Source organism: Strongylocentrotus purpuratus, unplaced genomic scaffold (genome assembly GCF_000002235.5).
Source record: "Strongylocentrotus purpuratus isolate Spur 01 unplaced genomic scaffold, Spur_5.0 spur5_scaffold_12, whole genome shotgun sequence".
Taxonomy (NCBI): Eukaryota; Metazoa; Echinodermata; class Echinoidea; order Camarodonta; family Strongylocentrotidae; genus Strongylocentrotus; species Strongylocentrotus purpuratus.
This window is the reverse complement of record NW_022145597.1, coordinates 21074886-21102095: the sequence shown is the minus strand read 5'-3', so window position 1 is coordinate 21102095 and position 27210 is coordinate 21074886. Positions and strand designations below refer to the sequence as shown.

Here is a 27210-nt window from a genome sequence, read left to right as displayed (position 1 = left end):
ATGGCTCAGTGGTACATTAGACCAGTGGTCTTCAACTCGTTGTTACCGAGAGGACCCGGATTGAAACCAAGTCGATGCGCTAGTGCCCTTTGGTAAGGTATTAATTTTCATTACCAACTCCCTTGGAGAGGGCTTAAAGCTGTGGGTCCCCTGGTTGCTCACTTTACAAGCATACACATGCTTTCTTTAATAGCAGTCAGGTAAAACAAACAAACAAAACTACAGGCTGTTTTCAAACCCCTTACTTATTCACTTTCCAAACAATGTTATACCGTAAATCTCCGTGTATAAGGCGCACCTGTGTATAAGGCGCACCCCTATTTTGGGGAGGGGGAAAAAAAAAAAAAAAAAAAAAAAAAAAAAAAAAAAATCGTTTTTGTTGTTGTTGTTGTTTGGTTGCCGAAAACCCACGCGGGAAAGGACCTTCATTTAACATCGAGGTGCAGTTAAAGGCGCTGATTTGTGCTTGTACACTTGTCACAAATAATAGTAAAAATGTGTTTTAGAGAATGTGTAAGATCATTAATGTAAATTAAAAACAGTAAAGTACCTAGGTCCTAGGATAGGACCTTGTGGTACACCATTTGCTTAAATAAAAAAATTGAGGAATTATTATTATAAACTACATATTGAGATTATTAGAAAGATTACTTTCAAACCAAGATGACAGACAAATTTTAGTGTTGTTGTAGTTTCCGATTGGTGAGTCAACACACTGATTACTGAGCTGGGAGATATTGCCAGGCATAGCGCCATAAATCAAAAATCGAAAATAAATTAAAAAAAAAAAAAAATCTTTTTTTTTTCTGTACCTGTGTATAAGGCGCACCCCCGACTTTCAATTTTTTTTCGGCGGCAAAAAAGTGCGCCTTATACACAGAGATTTACGGTATATACTTCTGTCAGCCATAATTTGGGGCCAGCAAAGTGATACCACACAAGTATTTAATATTGAATAAATCTGGTTCATAACTAAAGCAGGGGATAAATCGTTTTTATTCCCTTCCGAAGCATCCCCCCCCCCCATCCCTCCAAGAATGGTAACAAATGATGAATGGAAGCAATAAACTTTATACATGTAATATAATATTTTATTGTTTTATTTTGTATGTAATAAATCGAGTTAGGAGCCAACAGGGCATTGACATACCTGCCAACCCTTCCGAATAATCCAGAATATTCCAGATTTTCAAAAGTTTTTTTTGTGTTGCTTCAGCCAAATTAAGCTTGTTTTATCATATGTCGCGATGTGAAGTTGAAGGGCTGCATGATTGAGCAGCGAATTTGTATTCGCTTTTTTGCGTAGATTTACCGCGTATTGCCAGTTACACTGCCGCTGCATGTACGAACGCCTGTTAAGGGTACAGATTTCTTATTTTTGAAGACATACCGTGCTAAAAATTCTTAATTCTCATTTGCAAATGTTGGCAGGAATGAAAAAGTTAAATTCCAACTGCATTTGAAAGATAATACTAATTTAGAACTTCCCTAAAAAAGGTGGGGCTTGAAAATGTCTTCAAGTGGGAAAATAACGACTATTAGTTGTCAATCGACTTTAGGGCTATAGAGCCCAAAAGTAATAGTCTTGATTTTCAGACAATTGTACCGAATGGTCATACGTTTTATGCTGCGCAAAGATTCAATCAGTTTAATCTTGGCCATCACAAGAAGTGGGTTATTGATGTAGACAAATGCTCATGTACCCTTTACAACTATTTTCATATATGTTATTACCAAAGCAAGAAAAAAGCCAGTCAGTCACTCAATAGTGTCTGACAGTGAAGTCTAGCAAGTAAACGGTTTTCCTTGCATTATTTGAATATGAGGACACTGCTAACGTTTAAATTTCACAGATAGGACATACATGACATATTCATAATTCCTGCAAAGTTCTACAGCATTTGAGGTTGGCTGCAAAAGGGACATGAAGTTTATGAAGTTAACGTCACTCTGGCTCCAAACAGGTGATATGTAAGTAGTATAACCAGGAATGTGGTTTGTAATTTCTTGATTGAACCTTCCATAATTTCATAAATTGTCTGTTCAGAGCCAGAAGGGCATGAACTCTGTATTAAAGTATGTGGGTTAGTGCCCTCTGGGGCCCGTTACTAGAAATGGTCATAAGTCTAAGTTTGTGGACATCCCATTGATACATGTGTTATAGAATTAACATGCGTTTCAATGGAATGTCCAGTTGTCCATGAACTTAGACTTATGGCGGTTTCGAGTAACAGGCCCCTGCTTGCTCCAAACTAACAGAACGTGTGTTGGTTAGAATATAGGGTCTGAATCCTGTCCGTTGATGAGACTGTCCGATGTCACGGTCTGTGCCGCATTAGACATTCCAACCCAAGTAATTTACAGGTACATTCCATTGTGCAATAAACTAAGCAGCATGGAAGATGCCCCCTGAGATGCGTTTCCATTAGGCCGAGCAAGCTTCAGCTTGACATTTTAGTACCAATCATCGCTTCTCAAGGAAAATGGTACGAGTTTGAAACTAAATTGTAACTATCTTCATTAAGGCTGACTTGATCCCCACTTGCTCAAACAATTATTTGAAACTTCAAAGCATATCGTCCGTTTTAGAGCGAGAAGGGCATTAATTTTTATCATTTTACACGGAGTTAACATCCTTTTGGCTCCAAACAGATGATTTCATAATTTTAGTGTATTTCTTTATCAGCAAATTATAACCTGCTCATTAACGAAATAGTGGGCTATTTCGTGAATGAGCCTGATATGAGTTTACTCGAGACACTTGTAAAAGCTTGAGCTTATATTTTAAGCGTAATGAACTAATGATAGAATACCTTTTGTGCATTCATATTAGCTTGAGCTACAAGAAGTCCTGATTGGACTCAGTTTTCCCCGATCAGAATTAGGACGCACTTTTGAAAATTGGGGCAAATGGAAACGGGCCCAGTGAGACATGGGGATGATGCTGTAGAGAGATGCTAAGGCATCCCCTAAGGTCAACTCAAATAGTGTCCCAATGAAAGATGTGTCCCACGTTAGTACTCTGTGGTCAATGCTCCTACGTGTAGTATCCTATCATCGGCTACAGTACACACCTGATCCAGACTTGGAGGAATTCCATCGACTTGTACGAAATGCTTTAAAAGTCTTCTATGAGAAAAAAATGTTGCCTGTTGAAAATGGCAAATCTCAATCAAATTAATTTAATTTCTTTCTGTTACCCGCAATACTGGTATTTGAATGTTTCTTAAATTTCAAATGAATTGAGTGTGTGTGCATGAATTGAAGTTTGATACAATCCATGTAATTAGATAATCATGGACAACATGGGAGGTTCATTCAAAAGGGTCTCATAACATCACAATTCAGAGATGCAGCCCTGTACATGTTGGTGAACTTGGTATTGTGAATTGATGGGTGAATGACCTGTAGCCTCATTGATGCTGACTACATGTCCATTTGTAGGTGTATCCTTGTCTTGTAACTGAAGGTCATTACTCTACTTTATATTGTTATTGATTATTCACCTGACTTGTTTCTCATATTGTCTGTTTGGAGCCAGAAGGGTGTTACTGGGAACTCAAATATACTTGGAACACAGAGTTAACGGCCTTCTAGCTCCAAACAGACAAATGTGTTGTAGACCTACCTGTACATGTTTCAGAAACTTATGTACGCAGCATAATAGGTCTCTATGCTTACCTATCTTCTCAGGGATATGGATGAAAGATGTAAAGTCAGTATGCATGGGCTCGATTTTAGCATTTTGCAATCGGGAGGGCCTGTACAGGTGCAGTTGCAGTTGGAATTTTGGGGGCCATTTGCACCACCTGGGTGTAGAGTAGCAAATGCTGTTTAATGTCTGTCACAGGATGCCCATACCAGCGGTAGGAGTTGAATCTTTTACCACTCCATGCATCTAGAGTTTATGTGGGGACTTATTCCCCAAACCATGATAGGGGCGTATGGCTTTCCTGTGATTTAATGCTCATACGAGTCATACAATCTCACTCTCGCCTCTCTGCACCAAGTATTTGTAGGCCCACTGTGGCACATGTGCGCCTGTATCAATCATTCTATAAAAGCATAGGACACACTCCTGGTTGGAGGTACAGTATTTTGGGCAACATGATCTCATCAGGCTGTTTGTCTGTGAGGGGAGATTCCAGGCATTCCCTTCTGTGTATGTACCTTGGCCCTGAGGAAAAATGAGAGCATCAAAGACCATGGGTGGGTTCACACGCACATGCACACGTGCCCAGTGGTTAATGCACTTGCCACTCATTCAAGAGGATAAGGGTTCAAATCTCTGGTGGTGCATGCGTCTTTAGACGAGGCATTCAGTTGGCCCTGAGGAAAATGAGAGCATCGATCAAAGACCATGGGTGGGTTTACACGCACACGTATCCAGTGGTTAATGCACTTGCCACTCATTCAAGAGGATAAGGGTTCAAATCTCTGGTGGTGCATGCGTCTTTAGACGAGGCATTCAGTTGGCCCTGAGGAAAATGAGAGCATCGATCAAAGACCATGGGTGGGTTTACACGCACACGTATCCAGTGGTTAATGCACTTGCCACTCATTCAAGAGGATAAGGGTTCAAATCTCTGGTGGTGCATGCGTCTTTAGACGAGGCATTCAGTTGGCCCTGAGGAAAATGAGAGCATCGATCAAAGACCATGGGTGGGTTTACACGCACACGTATCCAGTGGTTCATGCTCTTGACACTCATTGAAGAGGATAAGGGTTCAAATCTCTGCTGGATCATGCGTTTTTAGACAAGGCATTAGGTTTTCCCAGTTACAGTACGTTGTCTCTTTTGCTCCAAATGTGAAATTGGTACTTGGCATCATTTTGAAATGCACTTTGCGCCAATAATCGCTGCCAGAGCTAAACATTTTATTAGTGGATAGTAATAATTTTCATACCACTGTGGATGGTATGATGTGATATGCACCATAGCAAGAGAAACATGATTATTCATTAGAAATCAATTTGATTGCCAATAATAATATGACCCCTGGTTTGCTAGTTCACACAAGTGATGATGACAAAAAGAAGGCTATTTTCATCTGAGAATGAAGCGTGAAGTTGCAGTGTAATTCCTCAGTTGTAACAGCATGAATCGATTTATTGCATGCAGTTTATCAAATAGGGTGAAAATATTGGGTCAAGGTCATGAAAATATACTCTGAAGCCTCATGTACACTAGGCTGTAGCTGGCGTAGGCATTACATGTACATGATGGTTTTTGTATAACAACAATTTAGAAATACAATCAATGTAGTGTTTGATAGCCATTGAGCATATTGTGTTTAAATTCTGAGGTGTTTTCAAAATGTGTTTTTGAAGCTAGAGTACTCTGAACTCTCATTCATTATTTATCTTGTGTATTCCATTTCATGTTGATGAAAAGGTAGACATTGCGCATCATTCGTCTAGTATCGGCTGGCTGTCTGTCTGGTACTAGTTTCCATTACACCTCAAAACAGCACAGTCTACAAACCATTGCCTGTGTGTTGCACTGCATCCAGTGGCGTAGCCATTGAAGGGCACTTGTATTATTGGGGGGGGGGGGGGTTGGGGGCAGCTCTGGTTGTAATCTGTCAATGAAAAGGGAATTAACAAGGCTATAGGGGGGGGGGTGCAAAGTAGATCCCAATATCCTCTTTTCTTGCCTTGGCATATTTCCTTCTCCTACTTTTTTTCTTCTCTCCTTTTCTCTCTTTCGTTTTTGCCATATGAAGGGGGGGGGGTATCCCCTTTTGCTTCCATAGCTACACCAACGATTGCATCAGAAAGTACCACTACACATGTCTTTATGTTGATAGGCAGAGAGAAGGGAGATATGCTTGGAGTGATGAGAAGAGACAGGGAGAGAGAGATGGAGAGAGAGAGAGAAGCACTAAGGGAAAAGAGCAGGAAGCAAGCTGAGAAGAAATATATCCAGAAAGGGGAGAAAGGAAGGTAGAAAGGGATAGACTAAAAAATTGGGAAAATTGACAGAAGGTGATTAAGAGCAAAAAGAGATCAGAGAAGAAAGAGAGATCATACAGAACAAGATTGTGAGACATGGATGAGAGAAAAAAAGAAACAAATAGAGGAAGACAAAAGATAGGAGGAAGAAGAGGGTTGAGGGAAGAAAGATGTAAAAGAAGAACAAAAAAGAGTTCACACACAAGAAAAGGAGAAGGAAGAGGAGGTTTGAAAGAGATGTTCAAGAAAGTAAGAAAGTTGGTGAGAGAGTGAAAGATGGGGAGGGGGAAAGAGAGGGAAGAGAGGAAGAGATGAAAGAAAGAGAGAGAGAGAGGGGGGGGGGGGAGAGGGGGGAGAGGAAAAGAGCGGTCCTTCCTTTGAGACGAGCAGAGATGAGAGAATAGTCTTGGAGGAATGAAGTCAAGTACAAACTGCTGATGAGGGGAGGAAGGCGCGACTCAAGAACAGATGCCTTGAATTCTTCTATTATGTCGTCATGTTTGTGTATGTGCCGCCTGTTTCCCTGACTGCTAATGTCTTTAGCAGTGAAGGCACCGGTAGAGCAATGGATGGGGATCGATGAACGGGAAGGGGAGTTGCCCTCGTCTTTTCACCCTCCCAATGCAAACCAAACCTGTAAAACTATCTGTTTTCAATTGACATTCAAGATTAGTGGAGATAGTAGTGGTCCCGAATGGTTTTGATTTGATAACATTTGTTTTATATACATGTATGACTTAATTTCAGCTAATATTTTCAGAACAAGCTTCTTCTCTCGTAGGTTTTGGCTGCCTCTTTTAAAAGAGAATGAATAGATAAACTTGATTATGGACGTCCTCCCTTACAGACCCTTCCCCCATTTAACCTTAAGTTAACAGTCCCATTTACTATTAGATGTTAAACTGCTTTAAAACCTTAAATCTGCTGACAAGAAATGTTGAAGTCAAGAAACTTTCACGAATCACACAAGTTCATGTTGTGATTCAATTATCGTACAGCATACAGCTTCTCATTTTTTTCTGACACTTGCAAAAGGTGCTGGTTTTCCAAAGCAATTTTGTTTATTGTTATTTGCCTTCAGCTATAAAGCTGCCTGGTAATCTTAAAGCCCCTCTAAAGTGTTGGGAGCCCAAAATTTGATGGCAAAATTTCACCTAAATTGTACCATAACGTGAAAGAGGATGTCATTTAAGATACACTTCTGCAAAGATTTCCCCCAAAAAATTGTGTTTGAAGAAAAATATTGATAAAAGAATAAATAATTTGGGTTTTCTGTTGTATGCAGAAAACCAAAATGTTGTATTATTTCATCAATATTCGACTTCAAACACATTTATTTTGAAAATCCTTGCAGAATTGTGTCTTAAATGACATCCTCTTTCAAATTATAATACAATTTAAGTGAAACTTTGTCATCAAATTGTTGGGGCCCCCATCACTTTGGAGGGGCTTTAATCGTTTGGCATGCTTCGTGTTAGTAGAAACCTGGAGGTGACGAAGGGGCAGCCCTCTATGCAAAGGAATTATGATTGGACTGATGATATGTGCAACCTAAATTTCATTGAATCACATTGGGCAGTAGTAGGGGTTACAATGTGACACACATTTAGGATGTTGGGTGTGTGTATTGCCATTTGGTCTACAACCAGTTTCTCTACGACCCAATTGGTCTATTCCCATAATATTGTCTACACCCAGCTCGTCTAGTCGTCTACTACCCATTTGGTCTATTTCTCATTTAGTCTAAATTCCAGTCGGTCTAATTCCCAGTTTGTCTGATGCTTATTTCGTCTACTATCCATAAGATGTAATAATCATTTGATGATTATTATTATTAATGATTATATACCTCACTTAAGTAATCCAGCAATCTGATTTGTCGAAATTGCATTCATAAACTTTAACTGTTCCCGAAAATTCCCGGTAACCATGGTTAAAAAACAGTTCAAAATCCCAATAACCATGGTTATTGGGAAAATAGGTCAGTCTCCATGGTTACCCCATAGGTTTACATGTTAAAAAATGGTCTGAGCGATCGAGGATACCGTACGTGTGCGAAGAATTGGTCGGTAATTTCAATACAATTGAATCTCGATCGATCTTACCGGCAATTTTATCTTGCATTGTTGACATGAAGACGAAAATAAACTTCCAAACACAAAAAAACAACATCTGCCGATAGATCTTGATCTAAATTCGTGCCAATATGCATTGCAAAAGTAAAAGAAGGGCCTGTTTAATGGAGCAGCCGCGAAGCATCCATTACGCGAAGCCGTTTCAATCCATTTTAATGTATATATAAGAAAAAACTGCTATGGATGGTAACAGAGCGCGATAGCCGAGCGGTTTAAGGCGCCGTTTTTAGTTACATCACCTTTTGTACGCAAGAGATCGACTCCCATCTTCGGAAAAAGTTTTTTTTTTTTTTTTTTTTTCTTTTTAAATTTTTTTTTTTTGGCATATAAAAGTAATAATGACTGCTTTAATATTCGAGAAATAGTATAGTATTAATGACTGCTTTGAGAGAAATAGTTGTTTTTATACGCTCAAGGGAAGGTTAGAAGTGTGCTATTACCCGAGGCGTGCCGAGGGGAATAGCCCAATTGTAACCTTCCCGAGAGCGTATAAAAACAACTATTTCTCGAATATTAAAGCAGTCATTAATACTTTTATATGCCGAAAAAAATAGACTAAAAAATAAAAAATAAAAAATACTTTTTTTTTTGGTCCAAGATGAGATTCGAACTCTTGCGTACAAAAGGTGATGCATTTAAAGTCAGCGCCTCAGACCTCTCGGCCATCGCGCGTTATTAACATGCTTGGCAGTTTTGTACTATATATACATTAAAATGGATTGAAACCGGCTTTGCGTGTGATGAATGCTTCGCAAAAGCTCCATATACGGACTCTTCTTTTACTTTTGCAATGCATATTGGCACGAACTTAGATCAAGATCTATCGGCAGATGTTGTTTTTTTGTTTTTGGAAGTTTATTTTCGTCTTCATGTCAACAATGCAAGATAAAATTGTCGGTAAGATCGATCGAGATTCAATTGTATTGAAATTACCGACCAATTATTCGCACACATACGGTATCCTCCATCGCTCAAACCATTTTTTAACATGTAAACCTATGGGGTAACCATGGAGACTGACCTATTTTTTTAATAACCATGGTTATTAAAAATATTAAATGTTTTAAGCATGGTTACCGGGAATTTTACAGGAACAGTTGAAGTTTATGAATGCAATTTCGACCAATCAGATGGCTGGATTACTTAAGTGAGGTATATAATTGTTTTTATACGCTCTAGGGAAGGTTACAATTGGGTTATCACCCTCGGCACGCCTCGGGTAATAGCACAATTCTAACCTTCCCTTGAGCATATAAAAACAACTATTTCTCTCAAAGCAGTCATTAATACTATATTAAATGATTATTATACCATGTGGGTAGCAGATAGGCTGGGTGTAGACCATATGGAAATAGACTAATTAGGTAGAAGACAAACTGGTTGTAGACCAAACAAGCAATTCACCTTGGGTGTAGTATGTAGACATGGACATGACTTTGTATGAAATTTATTGCATGAACTGCATGCCTGCTGCGTCCAAATGTGTCCTCCTACTTCAAAATGTTTGTGTGTAGGGGAGGGGAGGTGGCATAGGTCTGAACATTTTAATATCCCTATTTTACTTTCAGCTTTATTCCTAAACTCTCTTGAGATTTCTATATTTATGTATGTGTGTATAGCAGAACTGGGGGAAGAAGGGGGGGGGGGGCATTTCCCTTTCCTCCTCTAACCTTTAATAAACGCTTTGATTCCATCGTTAATGATCGACTAAATATGGAGCCATTATTCAATCATTTAGCATATTTGTGTTAATTGCCCAATTAAAAAAAGATTAAAATAAATATATACGGTACTGTCGATACAATTTATTTGCAAATGATGAACTGCAACATGAATCCTATATTTTCTAAATTTCAAAGTGCAACATTTTAGGGCAAAGGCTCTTCAAAGAGTTTCTTACAGAATGAAAGAACATTTTTTTAGTTTGAAGGAAAGAAGATTTAAATGACACAACTGTATCTCAAGCCCTAATCTCAATAGTCAAAACTCATCTCTCCATCTCTCTCTGTTACTTTCTTCTGCAGCAGTACGTCCAGCACGTCCCCTCTATCGACCGACGCCCCCGCCCCTCACCCCTCCCCCGCCTCCCAAGCATCTCAGGCCAACTTTGAGCTGGACCATGAAGCCATCGCGTCCAGGGCGACTCACATGGTGGAGATCTTATCGGACGAGAACAGCGTCCTCAGACAAGAGCTCGAGACCAACTACCAAAAAGTTGCCAAGTTGCTGAAGGTTTGTCCTCGAGTACTTCTTTTAACGACCCTAATGTGCAATTGATTAGACAAGCTGCAATAGGCCTGTTTTCATCAGCTCAAGATTACCAAATTGCCCGCTATTACTGATTTGGGAAATAGGCCCGAAGTTACAAATCGCGTCGTCATCAGCTCGAGCTCGACCTCGAAACTTGAAACTCTAGGTTGAGAAATTAGCTCGAGATAATTTGCACAACGTTCGTGCATAGTGTGAGTCTTCGGGCTGGTGAAGACGCACCGAACAAATAGCGGGATATTTTGCAAACTAGCCGAAGATATCTTAAGATGATTATCTCAACCAAATATCCCGCTGATTGCAACTTTGGGCTGATGAAGACGCAAATTAACTGGATAATTTGCGATCGGGGTAGTTCAAATAGCGGGATATTTGGCAATCTCGAGCTGATGAGGACAGGCCTCCTGAGTACATATTTTAACGACCATAACGTGCAATCGAAAAGACAAGCTACAATGTCGAATGTGTAAGATGACATTAGGGCCCTGTTTCATCAAAACTTGTTATCAATGACAAGTTTCAATAACTGTTATAATCTACTGAAATCCTGGCATTTGATTGACTGAGAGCAAATTTTTCTTAAAGTTTTTGAATTTGTTAGTTTTTATAAAAACTGGTCCCAGAAACATTTCTGCATTACTATTCATTACAATGATATGATTATGAAACAACCAAGTCCAAAGACAAATACTGGAGACCTAGGCTAATAAGAGAGAGTTGCCAAGAAGATTCATCCATGAGTCAATTTTCTGGCCATAATGTGCAATAGGCTACAACAGCTACTAGTGAGGTTCATATGGCAGTCCGTTAACTTAAAGTTTAGGTCATAGCTTTAAACGTCAAAGCTATTCTGTAGTCGGGGACTGTGCAGATGCCTTGAAGTTACAAACCAAGAGCAATCTTAAAGTTAGCGCGATAACTATGAGCAGTGGGGAATCCTTGCTCAAAGTTCGTAAAACTCACTGCTTGTCCGGCTTGTAGTTTAAAACTTTGAAAACTTGTTGTTTCAGTCCCGTGCGAACCCTCATAACTTTGACGTTTCGCAAATGTAAAGTTTAAAACTACAATGATTTCATGTAAACATAGCTAGTTAGCGACTGTATCAACCATGCAGGAAATATGCTCATATCAAGGACAATTACAGAAAGAAAGTTGACAAATACAGAAATTTGCAAAATTTTAGAAGATTTGTCTCCCTTGAGTCAGTTTTATGGCAGTAATGTGCATTAGATTTATAGACTATAAAGTGCAGAAATTATGCGGATTGTCAAGGACGAATTGTTAACAGCATTTCTGCCCACTGTTGTTTTCATTGTACATGTAAATCAGTTCTGTGAGATTTGGAAAGCAGAATGGGGTTTGACAACTCAATTGCTTGATGAAATTAATCAGGGTGAAATCGGTGGTGGTGATGGTAGTCGTTAAAACCCTGAGTTCACCTGTTGTCCTGCAAGATCTAGACCCTACTCACATGGAAAGAAAATGCATTTTCAACTTTAGATATATACATCTATGTATTAACTGAATTCGCCACCTCTATTTACATGTACTAGTATTTACAATCTATTTCATGTTTAAGGAAGTGACGGGTAGTTCAAGGGGCAACGAAAAACAATGTGATTCAGAGCCTATCCATGAGAACTTGATTTGATAATTGTTAATTTATTTAAAAAAAATCATATTTCATACTTCACTTTAGAACAAAAATAAAAAGTGCAGTTGCTAAGAATAGTTAGCTTTTCAGTTTCTAATATTCAAAGATATATGACCGAGTGCCTTTTGGGGAGGTTTGTCAAGAATTGACATTCAAAAGGTTGGCTTGACACTGGTCTTACCAGCTTTCCAAGGATTCAGTTCTGGTAGCAAGGCATTCATTAACGCTCTTTACCCAGGAAAAGGAAATGGTAGACAGATAACATTTTCTTACTCCTATGAGCTTCTGAGGCATTGAAAGATTAGTAGACAGTAATGAATATTATTATGTCCAAGTTGTATAATATTATTTGACTGGTAATTGAGTTAAAGAAATCATCATTGTTGAATTATTCCCATGTGCATTTATTAGGAAATTAGTAAGTAAATTGGTCTCATGATTATATTTCCTTGTGCAGTTTGAGCAAGAGATCCACAAGGTACAGACAGAGCATGAGAAGCTAATTGAATCGACGCACAAGAGGGAGCACCTCGAGAAGCTCGTCCGGGCCAAACTTGAAGTAGAAGTCAAGAAACTACAGGAGAGGAATCGAGATTTAACAGGTAATGGACTCTCCTCCCCCCCCCCCCCCCCACTCCGGGGTCGGAGGGACTGCATGCGTGTTCCCAAAATGTCTGGTAAAGGGGTACTTTTCACGCACCACCGTCCGGCTCGTAGTACACAAAACTGGCCCGTATTGACTTTACACCGGACTTACGGGGGTGTTTTCAAAAGGAGGGAAAATGCATATGCGTAACTTAAATAACACTGAGTGGGGGGGGGGGGGGTGCGGGTGGACTCTATTCACTTCTCTGACATTGATATTAAAGAAACAGGACAGGGAAAATGATCTGTAAAGCACCAGGAGTGTCAAGTTTTACAGACATGAGCGCGATATACAAGAACCCACTATTGTTATTATGCTTACCGGTATTATTATGAGATGGTTGGGCAAGAGAGTGATTTTATGAAGATTATGATATATCCAGTAAAAATTTGATATTGACAGAATTATTAATTTCACTCCGTTGATGGAATGTGTAGTAAGCTGCAAGACCTAATGCCCATTATTGTTATTAACCAAAGTTTACTGCACCCAAAGAATACTACTTTTTGGAGTGCATGAGAATGATCAAACAGTTTTGTAAAATTTCTGGGGATCTGTGTGAGCAACACTTTGTTTACCGGTAAATGAAGGGAAATTGGTGTGCTGACAAGCACTTAGTTTTACATTTTGTTATCAAAGTGTAAAGTTTAACTGATAACACTTACATGTACATGCAGGTCAAGGAGCTTCAGGAGGAGTAGGCCTATGCACATTGACACACAACTAAGATTGACAAACATTAGTGACAAGCCAGTACTCGAGTAGATACAAACATGATGCATAGTATTGAAATGTAGCGCAGGTGCTAATACTAATAGATAGATATTGATCCTTTTTATCTATTCCACCAAGACAAATTGAGATTACAATTGAAATGAAACATTTATTATCCATTTGGAAATTTGTTTTTCCTTGGTAAACGTTTATAGATCGGTTTACGAAAAGAAATAATCATAATCATAGACAATTACAGTGATGATAAAATACAGTCATAACAGCTTTAGTGGAGTAAATTGGATTAATAATGATTGTTCTTCACTCTTTACATTTAATTTTAAAAATTAAAAAACCATGTTATGTGTGCATGAGCACCGTCAGATTCCATTCCACCCCCTTGTCATCCCTCCATTACCACCAGATAAAGTCAGTGGTATTTACGGAGCATGTTTTATGAATTTGGGACTGACCCCGGTCTCGCAAGGTCAGACACGCGTCTTTCAACACCGTCCCAACTTCTTGAGCCAATCTCTCGGGCACCCCAGCTTGATGGGAAACTAACTATGTACTGGAAAATACTTGGCATTCCCTAAATTCCCTGAATGCCGTTGTTTGTCTGGGTATCTGCCTGGCCAGGATGGGTACACTACCAAGTTTGTTGACCTCTAGGGACGAACAACAATCCATGGTGATGGTTATAATGAGGAACGAACCCATGTTGGTCATAAAACATACTGCTAAACTTGGAAGCTTCGCTTTAATATATGAAATGTTCCTGCATGTTTATGAGTAGTTCAGATTCACGACATATATACATGTATATGAAAGTTTCATACCACAAAACTATCGAGTCACATTTGACACAACTCTAAATTTGTGCAGGTCACTAAAGTTTCTTGCTATGTCAAAGGCTGTTGGTAACAATTTGCGAAAGTTTGAAGTTTTTTACAGTATCATGGGGTCTTCAATGTAAGACTATGAAGCGCTGTTGAGGGGTGTTAGGCCTGACTGAAGGTTTTATGGAAATATGTTTATGTGTCAGAATAGAGTCTGTTTGTACAGTAAAAGTGATAATGGGGATAATAAGAAGGGGAGGTGGGAGGTTAAAATTCCTAATAGATTGAGGTTTATAGGTTTGTATTTTTTAAGTTCAGTGTTGGGGTGCACATCCCCAATCAGTTATATTAAAATGAGAGACTTGAGGGTCACAGTGATTAAGTTTGCTTGTACCAGGCACAGGTGATGCCGAATACTTAATAACGATAATAATAATATTCATAATAATTATATCAAATGTCCGTATTCAGTCTATGTAGAATCACGTGCCAAGAGTTCCAGGACAGCCAATCATGGGGAATCTATCGAGGCTGACCTGCAAGAGGAATTAACGAGAAAAGAAAACGTGCTCTTCCAGACACAAATGACATGTAAGTATTCATCTCACAAGTAACTTGTCTATTTTTGCTTTTAACTCTTTCAGGACAGGATTTATGTTTAGCGCTAAATAGATCAGATGTCGTTCTTCAAATTGGCAACAATTGTGTTTTTCTTTTATTGCTACATTGATCAAATAATATGCAATATCTCTGTAAGCAATATACATGGGCAAAAATGTTGTCAATAAGTTGAAATAAATGCCAGTATTTTACTTCTGACCATGAGAAAAAAGTTAGAGTAGGGTTCTGTGTTTACAGTTATCAACTGAATTATTCATACCCTTATCAAGTTTGTTATTTGTCACTTAATATTTGAAAAAAAGATTTGTTCTGATTTATGTTCCTTGAGAATGTGACATATTAAAGCTTACATTTAAAAAGTATTCACCCAGTCCACCTTTTATTCCTGAGTTACAAAAAAACACAAACAACAACAAATTTACATGGGGTATGGATAGTTTAGTTGTTAGTTGCCTGTGTTTCTTTAAAAATTTGCCATTTCTGACTGTTAACAAGATAGCTTTCTGAGTAAAGAAGTGTAGCTGGAAATAAGAAGGAAAAAAAGAAATTATTATGATTATTTGAAGCCCATTCAGAATGTCTTAGAGCCTTCTCTAGAGATTCTGTACAGTACAATTTGTAACCATCTGGAAGAAAGAATTCTCCATCAATACCCCAGTGGCTATAAATGACTGTCAATAATTTATTTGATAAACAGGTAAAGACTTGGATGAGACTAATATGCAGTTGATGAATGAACTCACAGAACAGAGACTACACGTGGACATGCTGGATGCAGCCTTGTCCAAGGCTCAAGCAGATGTTACTAAGTTACATGAAGAGGTATGTTATAAACAAACTTAAGCACTTAATTAAGTTTAATTGAGACAAAAATCTTTGGTGGACACTCCTCTATAGTCGTCCTATTTTGTGTCCCTTTAGCAAGGAAATGTGTGTAGTCAAATCTGTATAAGAAGGCCACCTGTAAACAGTGGCCACCTTTTTCTCCAGTTATCTTAATATGGCTTTAATATGGCAATAAGTAGTTTGATATTCATGTGTAGCAATTTTGATAGTAATGGTTAAACGTACAGTTGATGTCAACTCTTCTGAGGCAATTTGGAAAAGATGACATTCCCAAATCTTGCTGAATACTACAAAGACTAAAAAGCACTGTTTGTTAACTAAAACTTACTGTAAATTTTAACTAAGGAGTGACAAAATTACTTAAATGTGAATGCATTTGCCCTGGCAATGCTGGAGTAATAATAATTACAGGGCTCTCAGAAAGATAAGTAATAATACTGATGAGGCTACCCTTAGGAAATAAGACATGTTATCATTTCATTATTGGTATGATTCTTATTGTTCTTAAAGCTTAACAATTGTATTTGTTTAGGATCTACCAATACCTTTGAAGGAAATGACTAGAAACTAGATTAAATTACTGTAAAAAATGACTTAACTATTTGAAATCAACTGTCCGGATACCCAACTCAGTCAAGTTAGCCTCTACTGCTGTGTGGTGTTTGCTTGCCTGTTATGATTACTGTTAAATATTATATTTTAAAAATATGTTTGTGAATTATCTCTTTCCTGACCCCTCCTCCTCCCCTCCCAAGTGTGCCCAGCGTCAGGTTTACGTTGACAAGGTGAGATCGTTACAGCAGCTGGTTACATCATTGCAAGCTGCTCGTCAGAAGAGGGAGAAACTAGAGAATAAACTCAGACATAAGATGGAGAAAGAGATAGAGAAACTACGAGGGCGCCAGGTGAGTGAGTCACGCAATCTGGGCCCGCCTTTTAAAGAGTTGATGTTGATCGCAACTTATTTACGATTGATATCAATCGCAGCTATGTACATTAGAGCTAGGAGGCTACAAACTTACGATTGATTGGATGACTTGCGATTGATTTGGATCATTCGTAACTCTTTATAAGACGTGGCCCAGAGCTACTTCTACACAGAGTTTGGCCAACTTCGCCATATTGTGCCCAACTTGAACCGGGTTGACCGAACTCTCCTAATAAATGGCTCTGCTTACATTAAGAGCTTTAATTGATAAGGGTGGCAATCATGGGGGTGTTTCACAAAGATCCTAAGTCACACTTAACTCTAAGTTGGACTTAAACATGATGGAAAGCCATTTGTAGCCTCAAAATAAAATATATTTAAAAGGAAAAATTCAAGTATTTTAGACTTTTATAAATTCCACATCAAGAACATGAAATATCTCATTGATAATAAAAAAAAATATGAATGATTTGAATCAACATTTTATGCCTTTTAAAATAACTTTTACAACATATTTTCATAGATGCTAACGGCTTCCCATATTTGTTAACTCCAACTTAGAGATAAGTTCAATTTAGGATCTTTGTGAAACACCCCCCAGGTTTCAGTTGGACACAATATTCAATTTAATTAAATGTGGTTTATTAGAAATACAAAGTAGTAGTCCATGCACTCATCGCACATTGTTTACAATCCAAAATTCGTCATAAAATGAGGTCATCAATTAAATCAAAAAAGAAAAGTAATATTGACAATGTCATGTACATAATCTATACAAATCAAAATCACACTTTCATATAAAGTTTTAGAAACAAAAACATTAATCATTATACAAAATAGTCTTCTAAACCTGTTAGTAACTTTCTCTAATATGATAATAGTTATGAATTTGATAAATTTATATCTTTGGGGAAAATTATTTTTTATATTTTATTGCTAAATACCATAGAAAAATGCTCCTGCACAGAAGATATACGAAATTGTCACAGGTCTCTTATTTAGTTATTATATTATTCATTTTGTTGTTATATCCGTTTAGGCTGTAGCGAACCAAGATGAAGGTGTGTCGGAGCCTGAAGATGTTACAAGTGAATCGCTGGCTGAAAAAGAGAGTACTATCCTAAAGCTAGAGGCTGAAGTTAGTAAGGTAAGATATATCATCCATAGTCTTTCTATCTCTATTCTCTCACTTCTCTCTCTCACTCCATTTCCATCTCTGCCCCATCTTCTCTCTCCTTCATATTATCTCTGGCTAAAAAAAGAAAATACTATTGTAAAACTTGAGGCTGAAGTCAGTAAAGTAATCACCCATACCCTCTCTCTCTCTCTATTCTGTCTCTTCCTGTTCCAATACCCTATCTTTGCCCCACTGTCATTTTTCTTTCTCCTTTTCTCTTTATTTTCCTTTACTTTTTTTTTATATCTCATTCTAGTTTCTTCTTTCTCCTCATTCTGTCATTTAAGTTTTGTCTTATCTAATCTTTACGATGTTTGAAGTGACTTTGCATGCATATATTTTGTGTTGTTGTTGTTTATCTGTCTGTTCCCCCAACTTCCTCTCTTCCACCTATCTCTCCTGTACATTTCTCTTCATTTCACTGATTTCCTTCTCTTTCTATCGCTTCTCCATTGCTTCTCTATACATTCTCTCTTATTTCTTTGTGTACCAAATGACATCACAATGACTCTAAATCTCGACTTTTACTTCTAGTGGGAACACAAGTACTTGGAAGAGTGTGCAATCAGACAATGTCATGTGGAAGCACCATCAAACTCTAGGTAAGTCTCATGCATTGTATGACTAGAAAAAGATGGTTAATAATGGTAAGGATGCTGCTGCTGATCTCGATGAGGGTGATGATGATGTTGACGATGATGGTGATGGTGTTGTTGGTAGTGATGATGATGATGATGTTTGTGGTGGTGGTGGCGGCGGTGGTGGTTTAAGTAATGATGATAAGGAAGATAAATTTGGTAGTGATAAAGATGGTGGTGATGACGATGGTAATAAAGGTGATGATGATGTTGATGACAAAGATAATGATCATGATAACCATAAGATGAAATAAAAATATTGATATTCATAGTTCAACATTTCTAGTGATCATGGCAATAGCCCTACTGTGTAGATTTTTCTCTCCCCCCCCCCCCCCCCTTTTGTTCCCCTCTTTGAAACTAGACACTAATTTTCTCTATGCCCAGTGTGCTTACTGCACTAAAAGAAATTCGCCAAAATAAATTGTAAAAACAAATATCACAAGAAAACACTTAATACGTTTATCGCTTCTATCTCTAAGGAAAATTCAACAATTATCCATCATGATTCCTTCTGATGACAGGTTGAGTGGTGTACATGACATGGATGGCGGGAAGGAGAGAGATGAAGAAGGGAGCTCACGACATAAAGCTAGGATATACGATCTTGAGAAAAGGTAAAGTCATGCCCCCCCCCCCCCCCCCTCTCCCTTGCCCTTGGCCATCCATAGGCATGTTTCCAGTTGTAATGTTCTTGATAGGAAAGGATATCAAATGGCGCTTTCTGGTATGGTGTGCAATGTGGTAAGGAGAGAGAGTGACAGAGGGAGGACAGAGGCAGAGACAGACACAGAGAGACAGACAGAGACGGAGACATACAGGCAGGCAGAGAGAGAGAGACAGACACAGACACAGACAGGCAGGCAGAGAGAGAGAGAGACAGACACAGACACAGACAGGCAGGCAGAGAGAGAGAGAGACAGAGAGAGAGAGAGAGAGAGAGAGAGAGAGGGGGAGTTGATAGGGATGATGGAGGGAGCTCCAGACATTAAGCAATGATATACGATCTTGAGAGAAAGTTAGTTCATGACCCCTTCTGCGGGCGATCAGGCTGTTGTTTTACTGAGGTTTGCCCCTTGTGAACCACATTTGTTAAATGTTTATGTGTCATTGCTGAGTTAATAACAATTGCGCAACCTTTATGAAGAGAAGTATTTGTAGTTATTAGGCTACCCAGGGTAAATAAGACTGTATCATTATTGTTCTTGTTATTCTGGTTGGTGTTAGTATTATTATTACTGTCATTATTGTTCTTTTGAATAAAGGGATATAACTCTCATTAGTTTGTAATTTTTGAAGGCTTCCTTGGCAATGATAGATTTGAGCAAGGTCTGCAGTAACACCACATATTTTTTCAACAGGAGTAGTATCTCTATGCTTTTAGATGACATATGTTTCCTTCTTTATGTTATGAATAGTACTAAAATGGACATATTGTCTTTTCTTTCAGAGTTTCAGCCCTTTCAACAGAGGTCCAGAAACGTGAAATCATCATCCAAGCTCTCCAGAACCAAATCTTTGCCACCATGTCGTCTACTTCACTGTCCTCCTATCCCGAGAACATCCGCCCTCCCTCCCCTCAGCAGCAGTCCTACCGCCGTGGCTCCGTAGATTCCACCCCCTTCCAGAGCAACCTGTCTGGATCACCTGCAGTCAGCTCCAGCTCCCTGCAGAACCTCGGCAGCCGTTCCCCCGCCAGCTCCGTTCAGAGCCTACAACAGCAGCAGCAGCAGTCGCCCGCATCCTCAACCCACAGCCTCCAGCACTACCTGACAAAATCACCCGCGACGTCGACCCAGAACCTGCACATGTCCCCGGCGTCGTCCAACCAGAACCTGGTGTCCAAGTCTCCGGCGAGCTCCCTGCAGAACCTGCCGCATGTCGTGTCCCTTGGTGGGAGGTCTCCTGCAGGGTCGCAGCAGAGCTTAGGAGCCCTCGCAAGGCCACCGAGTCACACCGGGTCTGCAGGATCTGGTCTAGGATCGCAGGAGAGGCTGATGGGTTTCAGTGATTCCTACACGTCACTCAGTACGTCGGGACTCTCAATGACAGGAACAGGTAATAATAATAATAATGATAATAATATAAAGCATTTGTTATGAGCCATCATTCTAGTAAACTATTCTGAGGCCCAGACAGGGATCCTGATTATTACCCTGGCTTTAGCACGGCTTCCATTACGTCGCTCAAGGAATTAAATCCTGCCAGGTACCCTTTTACGTCACCTGGGTTGAGTGTGGCATATGTAGATCAATGTAAGACGTGTTGTGTATGTTACTAGATTCCGGGTCAAATAGGTAACAGTTCAAGTCCTAGCCAGCCATGACACTTTGACAAGGACTTGGATTTCCTGTGCCACTCTCAACCAAGGTTCAGTGAATGCATACCAGAGCCCTGTTTCACAAAACTTGTCATCAGTGACAAATGACAGCCTTTGTTATAAGCTACTGAAATCCTTGCTTCTGATTACATACATACATACATACATACAATTGTCTTTTATATAGCGCAACATCCAACGAATTGCTCGAAGCGCTTTACAGAAATAATGACATAGTAAACACAAGATAATACATGTATAAAAGAGTAATTATAATAACAAACAAAAATATTAGAATTACAATTTACTTATTGAAGAGGTACGTTTTTAGTTTTTTCTTGAAAATTTCAACTGAGGGAGAGGTACGGAGGTCGAAAGGGAGGGTATTCCAAATTTTGGGGCCATAATAAAAGAAACTACACTCCCCCGATCTTGAATTGATACGTGGTAATCGGAGGAGCGTGGGGTCGTTAGAAGAGCGGAGGTTGTATTGAAGTCTAGGAGGAGTATGTAGAAGCACAGACAGATACATTGGTGCACAATTATTCAAACATTGGTAGACAATTAGGGAAACTTTGTATATGATTCTGTTATTTACGGTTAACCAGTGTAATTGCTTAAGTAGAGGAGATGCTGATTCATACCTGCTCCCTCCCAAAACAACCCGGGCAGCACGATTTTGGATTCGTTGTAATCTTTGAATGTCTGTCACATTAGCATTCAAAAGAAGAGAGTTGGCATAGTCTATTCTACTGAGGATTAATGATCTTACGACATGATGGCACGCATCAGAGGTCAACAGATTCTTGATTCTAGAGATATTGTACAAATGAAAGTTAAGCGATTTACACAAAGCAGTAATTTTTTTAGACATGGACATTGAAGATTGAAAGAAAATACCTAAGTTTTTGACATTGTCAGACATTTGTACTCTACCATTTCCTATGTTTATACTTATATCACGCGGTAAGTGATGTCTAAGCTTTGGTGACATGGCCAGCAGTAGTTCCGTCTTTCCTTCGTTCAGTTTGAGTTTATTTAAGGTCATCCATATACTAATTTCAGAGATACATTGTTCCAGTTTACTTATTTCTTCTTGAAAATTTGCAAGACTTTTGGGGTTGAAACTTGTGTATATTTGTGTGTCGTCAGCATACATATGATATCTAAGACCGTAGCGACTAATAATTCTTCCCAAAGGTTTGACGTATAGCGTAAAAAGGAGCGGGCCGAGTACGGACCCTTGTGGAACTCCATAATCTAAAGTATGAACATCAGAGTAAGTGCTATCTATGCGAACCCGATAGGTCCGACAGTTAAGATACGACCGAAACCACTGCAGAGCCGTGTCACGTATTCCAAATTCTGAGGAAAGCCTATCAATCAAAAATCCGTGGTCAATGGTATCGAAGGCTGCGCTTAAATCTAATAAAACTAGTATCACACCACGCCTTTTATCAATTTCACATAGAATATCATTTCTAACACGGGTTAGTGCAGATTCAGTACTATGATGTCTCCTGTATGCCGACTGAAATTCATCTTGTAAGCTAAGCTCTTCGACATGGGCTGTCAGTTTTGAGGACACCACGAGCTCAATCACCTTGGATATGTAAGCAAGATTAGATACAGGCCTATAGTTTTTAAGTTCCGAAGAATCCAACGAAGATTTTTTCAGGTGAGGAAAAACTATTGCATATTTAAGTTTGTCAGGGAAAACTCCATTCACTAACGAGCAGTTTATGATTGACGTGATAACGGGTACCATTACCTCTGAATTAGCTTTAAGCAGCCAGGTTGGCATGACATCCAGGTCACAGGACTTGTTTGCAGACTTCTTTATGACCCTCTTCACATCTTCATCGCTGACTGGTGTTAAAGCCAGCAGTAAGTCGTCATCCGCTACTGGACCAAGAGGAGGAGGAACATTATCCGGATCTGGAACAGTCCACACTGTTTGCTGATTAGGTGGATGTGCATCAAGTAACCGTCTGATACTCCTAACCTTGCCCTCAAAGAAATTGGCAAAATCATTGCAGAGGCGAAGCGGTTCATCGGACACTGGGAGGACATGCTTTGAACGACCCAGTAATGAACTGACTGTTGAAAACATATTCCTGCAGTTAGACTCAAGAATAACATTTGTGTAATAATTACGCTTAGCTTTCTGAATGATAACATTTAGCTTATTCTTTTGATTAATGTAATTCTGTCGATCCGAAACAAGTTTGGATTTTCTCCATTTTGACTCCAGCGCTCTCTTTAGTTGTCGACTTGCCATCACACTGTCATCATACCATCAGATTTGTCACTGATTTTTGTCATTTGTCATTGAAAAAGGCTTTGTGAAACAGGGCCCTGGTAGGAAGTACACTAGGGAGGCTTGGCTAAGGAGGGGTTCATTATGAAGAAATTTGTTGTGCTGGTAGTATTAGGGATCAAGTGCATAGTTTTTGCTTGTAAATGAAAATCAAGTTGGATCTCGTGGAGATAATTGTTTTGTTACATAATTGTTTTGTTACCCTGCTCTCAATTTTATTTAGTTGATTTAGAGAATTATGTTTCTATATATCCACCCATTGTAAAATTGTAAACTAGCATTAGACTTCAACTAGGGAGTAGTGTTAATACAGAATATATATTTAAAAGTACAGGTGTATAGAAGCAATGAAAACTGGGCAAAGTTATGTGAAACTTTTTTTAATTTGCTTTGTCAACGTCTCATTAAAACCCCTTGTGTTTAAATGAGCAATTTTAATGGGATGTTTGGGAACTTGTACTGATGATTGTTGAGTGAAATGATGTCCTCTTATATTTTCATCCACGTCCATATTGTTAAATTATAATAATAATAATAATAATAATAATAATAATGTAACTTATATCGCGCCAAATCCACTCTGTGGAGTGCTCAAGGCGCATGTTGTGTATTAACATAGAGTTAACTAAATATTTCATACCCTTACCAATACCAAGTTTTATAATTTATTAAGTATGTGAAAATATTGATTTGCCCCGACTTATGTATCTTGAAGATGTGATATATTAAAGGTAAAACAAAGTTTTGGTATGGGGTCATGAATTTGGTTCAAATGAACATATTGGAAGCATATGCGATTTTACATTATTCAATGACCGTTGTCTCGGTTGGAATCGAGTCTACAGTGATAAAATTGTAAATAATGAACTCTTTATGTTGTATAGCTCCCTCTCAAGATTGATATTACTTCAGCTTTAAAACAATGTTTCTTGACTATAATAAACAGATTTGCTATTCCTGTTTGGAAATTATATATCAGAACTGCATATTCTGAGATTTTCATGGTCGGAGCACCGGTAAATTGTGATCATTCAATTTCTTGAAAGCAGAAGTGTTTTAGGGGGCTAAATTTTTTAGTGCTTATAAAACATCCACATGGGCATTGAAATATATCAACATTTTAAAGAATTACTATCCATCCAATTTTCAAAATTTCCCAAAACTTTGGGTTTATACACAGTTTCGATTTATGCCCCTTTACCTGGCGCTATGCCTGGCAATGTCTCCCAGCTCAGTAATCGGTGTGTTGACTCACCACTCGGAAACTAGAACAACACTCAAATTTGTCTGTCATCTTGGTTTGAAAGTAATCTTTCTGATAGATTTCAATATGTAGTTTATAATAATAATTCCTCCAATTTTTCTTCTATTACACGGCGTACCTCAAGGTTCTATCCTAGGTCCTCTACTGTTTTATTAGTCGGCAAAAAAAAAGTCGGCAAAAAAAAAAGAGGGATGCGGTTAATACACGAGGGCGGTTTATACAACGTTGATTACGGTATCTTTAAATATTTCATCTAAAAGTATTCAACAGAAAACATGTCAAATTTACAAGGTGTGTGAAGAATTAAGTTGTTAACTGTATGCCACTTTTTGTTTTTTGTTCAGATGGAGGGAGTGAAGCCGATTTAGCGAGAGAGAGAAGTTTCTTGGATGAAAAACTAAAGCAGCTGGATCTTGAGATTGCTCAACAGGTGTGTGTGAAAGTACGAGCAAATTCCAATTAAAAATAAGAAGGTTTTGAATTTTTGAAGTTGCGATCAATGAAACACAAATTAACAACTCGGTGACATATCTTGCGAGCCCCTCTCAAATTTGCTTTGTACATTAATGTCATAAACTTTGATTTTCTTTGTTATTAATGATGTAATAGATTTTTTCGACAATGGAAATAGAAACATATTTGCGATGATTATATTTAGGGTGCTTGTATATGATCGAAAATTTATTTGAGAGAAAACAAAAATTTCTGATTTTATTATTTGTACAGAGCGAACATTTTTCTGTTTTTGTAGTATTAATATCTCCTATATGTTCAAATCTTTTTTCTTCATTTGCAGGATAAGATACTTGGATCGATATGGAAGACTTAGCGAAGATGGAGAGCTGTGCACCCTCTGTGCTCTACCGGTGTATAACATGATTACACCCTCACCCTCATCATTACCCTTAAGCAGAACTGGAGACGTGGTAGAGAGGGTCAGTTTTGTACCCTCCGTGCTCTACCGGTGTATAACATGATTACCCCTCACCTTCATCATTACCCTTAAGCAGAACTGGAGACATGGTAGAGAGGGTCAGTTTTGTACCCTCCGTGCTCTACCGGTGTATAACATGATCACCCCTCACCTTCATCATTACCTTTAAGCAGAACTGGAGACGTGGTAGAGAGGGTCAGTTTTGTACTCTCCGCGCTCTACCGGGTATACAACCCCCCCCCCCCCCCTGCCCCACTATCATCAGCAACCTTAAGCAGAACTGGAGACATGTTAGAGAGGGTCAGTTTTGGTACTCTCTGTGCTCTACCGGTGTATACAACCTCACCCCCCCCCCACCCTCATCATCATCACTCACCATCACCAAAGAAACAATGTTGAATTCAAGATGACTGGAATTATATATTTATGGGAGGATTACATCTTGTTTGATCCTTGCATCTTTTTGTTTAGTGATATTAAAGCCATTTAGTGTCATTGATGTACAATCGTTGGAGTTATTAATAAAAATTCTTAATGAAACACATCTTCATGTCAATACTGATGCTTCATGCCCGATTCAATTATCTAATGGATGATAAGATCTTGATTTTGACCCTTGAAAATGAATGTTTGGTTCAAGTTACAAGGTTCTTTGTACATGTATTTGTTTACATCGTAATGTAACGTGTTAGCGATCACTCTAAAACAAAGATTTCACTCTCTCTTTCGGTCATCTTGTATGAATTTTAGACAAAATACTGCTGACTCCACAGACCTTGATTTAGAATAGAAAGTATTTTAACTAAGGGTACTGGTCTTTTGCACCATGATAACCTCTAAAGATGGTTTCAGATATATTGCCTTAACTTATTGCCTATGGGAACTGTGTGCATCCTATGTTATAGATATGGGAATGAAAGAATTTGAATGCCGATGGATTTGTTTACTTGATCAAACATATTTCTTCCATACTTTATTAAACATGTGCCAGAGAAAATTTGATGTTGTGCCTTGCCAGACTATAGCCTTATTTGTGTAATCATGATTGTAGATAAAATCTACACTTTTGCCCCTAAATAATCCAAAACAATGTTGCAATGAATTTCTATTAACAATCATGGCAATCACGGTGCCTAAAATTTGACATCTTGACATTTTTAGTATTTAATCCAATTTATCTGAAATTTATAACCCTTTATTGTAGATTTAGCAATTTAAAATGGATGCCAGGATGGTATTTAAAGCCATTTTGTGAAGAATTAGCTTGAGAGCAGCTGACTAGCGAATCATGAGCAAATTTGTCTGTTTACACTGGGACGTTAATAGACTGTTTTAAAAACCTCTGCAGCAAGATATACAATTGTATAAGTGGTATGCTTCAATTTGATCTATCTTATAACAAGAGGTTAGCATAAGGACCACTGTTATGTGCAGCTATGTTTTTTGTTTTGTTTCTTTATTGCCCAACTAATTCCTCTTGCCATTCATTCATGTGCAAAGTATTACTGCGTTGTCAAGTTAATATTCTTTCTTTCTTTTGAGGTGGTTCGCTCTAACTTGCTTGCCCAGGGGTTTAATAAAGATACTTCATTAATGCTGGTATGTAGCGATAATCAATTAAAGTACAACTATTGATGTTCATGTTGATATCACGGCAATTTACTTTTTGACTGGAGGTTTCTAGCCTTAAAGGGTGAATTTAATGCAATAAATCCAACCATTGTTAGCTTTATTGTTATCTATTTATTGTTACTTATTGTTATTTTAGGACAAAATACGGTCTCATTTAAGTCCCAAACAGAATAGTGACGAGAGGGTTATCATGTTAATGGTTACTATATATTTGTGAGGGATCATGCAGAGTCTAGACAATAGTTACACTGTCAATTGGTGAAGACATTAGGGACTTTTAGATTAGCATGAAGACAATGGGGATTGCTATGATCGACGT

General features: G+C 38.4%; 1 protein-coding gene across 1 annotated transcript; it reads left to right on the top strand.

Moving 5' to 3' along the window:
- LOC115922494 (angiomotin-like) lies at positions 1–27210 on the top strand. Its single transcript, XM_030981426.1, has 12 exons — positions 1–92; positions 10115–10322; positions 12470–12614; positions 14683–14802; positions 15530–15654; positions 16434–16583; positions 17646–17753; positions 18318–18385; positions 18946–19038; positions 19872–20479; positions 24670–24755; positions 25122–27210. The coding sequence occupies exons 1-12, from the start codon at positions 1–3 to the stop codon at positions 25152–25154; spliced, it is 1836 nt and encodes a 611-aa protein (XP_030837286.1). The 3' UTR covers positions 25155–27210.

Bases quoted from the DNA above. Each gene is read 5' to 3' on its own strand.
- LOC115922494 (XM_030981426.1), top strand. From the start codon at position 1: ATGGCTCAGTGGTACATTAGACCAGTGGTCTTCAACTCGTTGTTACCG. The intron at 15,655-16,433 runs GTATGTTATAAA...TCCCCTCCCAAG, and splicing joins TTACTAAGTTACATGAAGAG to TGTGCCCAGCGTCAGGTTTA. The intron at 16,584-17,645 runs GTGAGTGAGTCA...ATATCCGTTTAG, and splicing joins AGAAACTACGAGGGCGCCAG to GCTGTAGCGAACCAAGATGA.